The sequence below is a fragment of the Limulus polyphemus genome, unplaced genomic scaffold (genome assembly GCF_000517525.1).
Source record: "Limulus polyphemus unplaced genomic scaffold, Limulus_polyphemus-2.1.2 Scaffold304, whole genome shotgun sequence".
Lineage (NCBI taxonomy): Eukaryota > Metazoa > Arthropoda > Merostomata > Xiphosura > Limulidae > Limulus > Limulus polyphemus.
This window is the reverse complement of record NW_013665914.1, coordinates 698,683-705,565: the sequence shown is the minus strand read 5'-3', so window position 1 is coordinate 705,565 and position 6,883 is coordinate 698,683. Positions and strand designations below refer to the sequence as shown.

The 6,883-nt window shown below is 33.6% G+C and overlaps 1 protein-coding gene across 1 annotated transcript in view; it reads right to left on the bottom strand.

The window, feature by feature from the left end:
• Positions 1-2,304: 2,304 nt before the first annotated feature.
• Positions 2,305-6,883, bottom strand: part of LOC106457218 — a gene marked incomplete at its 3' end in the record, with an annotated part of 22,865 nt that continues 18,286 nt past the window's right edge. The window contains exons 3-4 of the mRNA XM_013916611.2: positions 3,125-3,417; positions 2,305-2,394 (exon numbers count right to left, since the gene is read on the bottom strand). Coding sequence (XP_013772065.1) covers positions 2,305-2,394; positions 3,125-3,417 — 383 coding nt within the window. The remainder of the gene's footprint in view (positions 2,395-3,124; positions 3,418-6,883) is intronic.

Below are 6,883 nucleotides of genomic sequence, written 5' to 3'. Positions count from 1 at the left end.
CCCACCGCCAACTCTTGAGCTAATTTTTTTTACCAACGAATAGTGGGATTGGCCGTCACATTATAACGTCCCCACGGCTGAAAGGGAGAGCATGTTTGGTGTGACGGGGATTCGAACCCGCGCCCCTCGGATTGGGAGTCGAGCGTCCTAACCACCTGGCCATGTCGGGCCGCAAATATATATACTGACTCGATAAAACAGTTATCATGAAGTTACTGGGATTGACAATACTCATTTTACAGGTAGTACAGTGCAATTTCAAGTTGTGTGCAGCTCTATATGTAGAATATACATATGTATATATCTTGATAAACAGAATATTTCCATTTATAAATTTTTAGCAAAAATATTTTTTTTCCTTTTTCTCTAAAGATACTGTATTTCCTTATTTTTTTTTGTCAGAACGCATCCGACATTTATAATAACATGAGAAAATACAATATTTGTCCATTTCCTTTTTTTGCGAAAAACTAAACACATTAGGCCAGTATTTTTCAAACTGTGGGGCGCGGGAGTGTGGTAAGAGAGCCCAAAAATAACGACGGAGGAAACAGAAGAATTGGAGACAACGATAACCTTACAAAACTATCACTTGGCTTTGGAAACGTTTTTTTTTGTTTTTGCTCTCGTATTCACTCACTCTTTATAAGCATTTCTCATATGAAAAGATTATTAAAAACAAGTAAAGAAAATGTTTATTTTGCTATTATCGCTAGAGAAAGTTATTTTAATGTGAAAGGGGCGCAACGGAAACTTATCTGTTTGTTATAAATTTCGCGCAAAGCTACACAAGGCTATCTGCGCTAGCCGTCCCTAATTTAGCAGTGTAAGACTAGAGGGAAGGAAAACTAGTCATCACTACCCACCGCCAATTCTTGGGCTACTCTGTTACCAACAAATAGTGGGAATGACCGTCACATTGTAACGCCCCCACGGCTGAAAGGGCGAGCATGTTTGGTGTGACGGGGATTCGAATCCGTAACCCTCAGATTACGAGTCGAGATCCCCAGCCATCTGGCCATGCCGAGCTGCAACGGAAACTTCACTGAGTTAGGGGGGCTCCTCTATTTAATACTTGGAAAACAGTGCATCAGGCTATTCGCGTTCTGTCCACCGAGGGGAATCGGATTTTAGCGTTTTCAATACATAAATTTACCGGGGAACGTCAATACAGATATCTATATAAATATCACTACGCAGTTAGAAGCCCCCCCCCCGTTTCTCAAACGCTTACATATCATATGAATATATTCCAAGACAGTCTTGTAGTGAACAGAGTATGTTCAAAGATAATCGTGTGGTGAACAGAATACGTTTTAAGACACTAGCATGGTGAACACAATATGTTCTAAGATAGTCGAGCAGCAAACAGAACATCTTCCAAGGCAGTCGCGTGGTGAATATTTCTAGGATTCATGAAAAGAAAAAAAAATGTTGTAAACATTGCTAAGACTAAATCTGAATTCAGATCGTTTTGTTGTTTTCTTAGAGCAAAGCTACGCAATGGGCTATCTGCATTCTGTCCACATGCGCTTGAGGACAAGAGTTTAGATCGAACTACAAATTTTTAAGTCCTCCTAAATAAATACAAAATGCGAAGCGGCAAAACCGTAAATATTCAAAATAAAATAGTAATATACTTATCTTTAAGTTAACAGATCCTTAACACCTATATTCCCTATAAAATAAAGAAGTTATTTACTTATGCCTTCGAGAGTTCGGATTATTTTCATTATTATATTACTAAAAATTTTAAACTTTTATTTGTGGAAAACACCAATAGCTAGATGGAAACTGTCTAAACGAAAGAAAAACTAAATTGAAACTTAATTTCTAAAATTCAAGATAATTTCTTTTTTACAGACTTATTGTCACACAAACTTAGTTGGAATAAAACTTCAACCAGAAACAAAAGAAGCCTACAGAATGCGACACAAACCTTTTGACTTACTTCTAAATTGCTGTATCTTACAGAAATAAAAAAAAATACACGTTTGAAATTATACAAAATTGATTTTGCACAAATAACTCTCTAGAAAAATGTTCAGACATGTTTTAAATAGAAATTATTAACTCTTCTGGCAATATATCTATTTAAATAAACACGAAATCTGAATAAGATTAGACAAAATATTCTGTAAATAAACAATATTCCATATAACAGAATCTTACCAGAAACCAATAGAACCAAAATTAATTGAAATTATTACTTGTTGCCAACTACAAAACTTCTGTTGCCTGCATTTGTGAACCCATTTATATTTATTTTTTAACATATGCTAAAATCAAGTTTTAAAGCCATACCTGTTCCATTTACATATGCGTTTATTTGGCTATTTTGTTTCATTGACACATCATACACTTCTCCAGTGATAGGGTTACGATGAACAGGGCCTACAATATGTATAAAAAAAAGACAAATGTCCTGGTCATCCAAAATTAAAAAAAGCTTAACCTCCTCTTAAAAATTCACGTTTCATGTAACATCACACTGATATTAAGTCATATTTCTTTCACCATTATTTATTACATGACTAATACGTATGTAGAAGCATACACGAACAACAAAATGATGTATCCCCTTCCGTCACAGAGGCTTTAAGCGTATATGTATATTCAAAATACTCACATTACACTTATTTGTTTCCGTTAATTGGTTCGCTTTGAATATACTAGTAGATATAATAGTAATAAAGATGTTTTTACCCTTAAATAAGATTACTTTATTACAAATACTCTGATATTGTGACCAAAGAGTGTTTTTTTTTAAATTTTCATTAAGAAAATTCGTGACTGAATGGAGTATTATTTTTCTTTCATTAAAAAAATAACATGAAGAAGCTAAACTTGCGACAAGTGTCCAAAGTCATAAAACATTTACTCGTGTGAAAGAAAATAACTGAATAGTGTACAAATTTTGCAGAAATACAAGAGTATAACTAACTTGAAATTTTGGCAAAAAGCCAGGAGAATAGCCAATAATTTTGAAATAAGAAAAAAAATGTTTACTTTTGGTAAATAAAATACTCATGGATATCCTAGTCTAAGATCCTTTTTTTAAATAATATATATTTGGTTTAAGATGTCAATCTACTGTTCAGAAGATACATATTATATGACTCACCATATTTCTTAGCACTGTAAGGCTTAGTGACTGGTCCAGCTTCCATAAATACATTTGATTTCATTCTGTCCAAAACTTTCCTCGGTGTTGTGTCTGTTACATCACTTCCAAAGAGCTTATACTGTGTGTCATCAGAACGTCTGCGTCGAGGGGTGTGACACTTACTGGAGATACAATCAGATCCAAAAATGCTGGTCGGTATATAGTTCTTAGCAGCAGGAGATTTCAGCCTATCTTGGTCATTTGTTAAGTCAAATATGTTGCTAGTTGGTCTCCCTGAAGGTTTGGTGACCCTTCAAGAAAAGTAGGTTTTAATGGCATAATAATAAAACGACGGTACAAAAAGTAAAAGACAGTGTAAGACTGAGTACATTACTGACCAAAATTAAGAAGCTATTTTAATGTAGGAAAATTATTGCAGCAATCCTCTGATCATTTCTTATTTAGAATGTGCACGTGTTAGCTAGGAAGACAATTCAAATAATAACAGCCCTTTCCAAGACATTCAAGAAGGTCGACCAATTCAATACCACCATTTAGGACTTAAACTTTAATTTCTTCTATGACTTAACTGTTTACTATTGTGATAAATGTAATAAGTCACAGGTTATAGCTGTTTGTTTTGTTATCAAGTGCTAAGTTACACAACGGACTTTCCACAAGTAGACGACTTATCAGTGAGTGTTAACATCTGTAGAAACAAACTTACTAGCCTTTAGGCCATGTGCCCTCTCACAGCAAGGCATAAAACAGGCTCTTGCGGTAGTGTCCAAAAACTCGCCGAGTAGATCGAAAACATGTGAAATATTATTTCTATAGATAAGATTCACCTTGTAACCAGATGATAACAGACGCATATATATGAAAAGAGTCTGAAAGCAAATCGAACAACATTTTCATATGATGGTGGTCATATTGGGTTCTACGTGTAGATATTTCGTTAGTAGTTAGCATGACTGGTCGTACCAGTTAACAAAGACTTCATTCTACGTGTAAATGTTTAGTTAGTAGTTAACGTGACTGGTCGTAACAGTTAATAAGAATCTGATTCTATGAGCAGATGTTTTACTGGTGGTTAACATAACTCGTGACAGTTAAGAATGATCAGATTCAACGTGTAGATGTTTTGCTAGTGGTTAACATAACTCGTAACAGTTAACAAGGACCAGACTCTATGTGTATATGTTGTACTAGTGGTTAACGTTACTCGTAACAGTTAATAAGGATCTGATTCTACGTGTAGATGTTTTACTGGTGGTTAACATAACTCGTAACAATTAACAAGGACCAGATTCTACGTGTAGATGTTTTACTAGTTCTTAACGTAACTCGTATCAGTTGACAATAGCCTGATTCTACTTTTTAGCTGTTTATTATTATTTTTCTATTTATTTAACTCGTTTATTCAATTATTTGCAAATGATTAAAAAAAGTAAGAACACTCATTGCTTGTCTCAAAGATCCCGTTTTTACAATATTGCAACAAACCAACTGGAAAAACAGGTTTCCAAGAAGAAGAAAATTCAACAAACCTAATAAATTTCTTCGCATTACATTTAACATACAGCAGTTATATCATGTATCTTATGAGATTAAAATGGTACCTTTGTGATATACACAGGGTGTCCAAATCTTATGAAATTAAAATGGTACCTTTGTGATAAATACAGGGTGTCCCAGAAATCTGCACCCATAAGGAAAAATACACAATTTATTCTTAAGTTATTTATCATTCAAACTGCATGCCATTAATGGCCATACACATATCAATTATTGGTATACTGTGCCATCACAATATTTTCTTTCTTTAAACATGTACAACTGACATTAGAAATGTGTTTGTTTAACTTTAATAATATAACTATTTTCCTTATGGGTCCAGACTTCTGTGACACCCTGTAGATTATTCATTCTAGTATTTGTATTATCACACATGACACAAGTCTAAACGCACGATTAAAGCTCTTTAGTTTACGATAACCACATATATATGTTTATATATACTATACTAGAGAATTTTAACATTGAGATTATATTATTGCTGTTTGAAGGATACAAAGTCAGTGTTGCAAACTCGTTTGTTTGTTTCGGATATTCACGCATCGCTACACAAGGGTTATTTGCCCTAGGTGTTCATAATTTTCAGCTTAAAGACTAAAGGGATGGCAATGGGACACGAACCTAGGACTCTTGGATTCAGAGTTCGGCACGCTAATCACAAGGCCACGCCCGATACATTTTCATTAGGGTAAGAAAACACATGCTTTATGGTGATGACGATATATCTGTAACATTAACAGGGCATAATAGGCAACAAAAAAGGGTAACATAAAGAAAAACGCCTCACACTTTCCAAAATAATTGCAATTATTATTGGAGAAGATATGAAAATATACTAACGATACTTCGCTATTCTATTATTTTTTGTTTTTAAGCATTCGCTACGACTGACTAGTTTTTATTCAAATCATCCAATCGATTTGAGCATGCATGAAAGCTGGATAAACGAACGGTGAACGATTACAATTACATTAAAAAGAATACCTCAAATGTCTAACACAGCTGGTATTTGAATTAAAAGCGCCCCTTTTTCCAGAAAAATGTATATTAGAGACATCACTCCACTCACAACATACTGACATCTAGCGTTAGTGCTACAGAAGAATATAGGAGACATTTACACGCCATAGATACTACCAATAAGCTTGGTTTGTTTGTTGTTAAGGGTAAAGCTACACCCATCACGGGTATCGAAAATTTATATTTAGCGTTATAAGTCCACAGACTTATCGCTGAGCCACTGGGGGCAATAAGCCTTGAATAAGCATTTCATAATGGTCTTACTGTCAATTAACCACGGTAATTAGCAATACATTTTTAATAAACGTTTCATAAAGTTATCACTATCAATTAATAATGGGAATTAGCAAATAAACTTTCAATAATCAATTCAGAATATTCTTGCTATCAATTAAAGTACCAAGGAATATTCTATTAAATAGGAAAGAGCTCCGAAACTTAAAGGATACTAAACATACATTAATGATCAACATGATTTTAATAAATATATGAAAGAAACTGTGTATTACATTATTTATACCATTCAAATAAAGGCCTACAATAACATTTTGTACTGCCGATATTCATAATTTCAGCTGCTCAAATGAGTTGACCTGACAATGCAACTGTTTTCAATACACGTTCTGTCGAGTGGAAGGCTATATAAAACTGGAACATTCATAGCAGAACAGCTAACCTTAAGTAAAGTGTAACATTCATAGTATAACAGTCAACCTTAAGTGAACTAGAATATTCATAGCATAACAGTCAACCTTAATAAAACTGGAACATTCATAATATAACAGTCAACCTTAAGTAAACTGGAACATTCATAATATAACAGTCAACCTTAATAAAACTGGAACATTCATAGTATAACAGTCAACCTTAAGTAAACTGGAACATTCATAATATAACAGTCAACCTTAAGTGAATTGAAAAATTCATAGTATAACAATCAACCTTAAGTAAACTGTAACATTCATAGTATAACAGTCAACCTTAATAAAACTGTAACATTCATAGTAAAATAGTCAACCTTAATAAAACTGGAACATTCATAGTATAACAGTCAACCTTTAGTAAACTGTAACATTCATAATATAACAGTCAACCTTAATAAAACTGGAACATTCATAGTATAACAGTCAACCTTAAGTATTCTGAAACATTCATAGTATAACAGTCAACCTTAAGTAT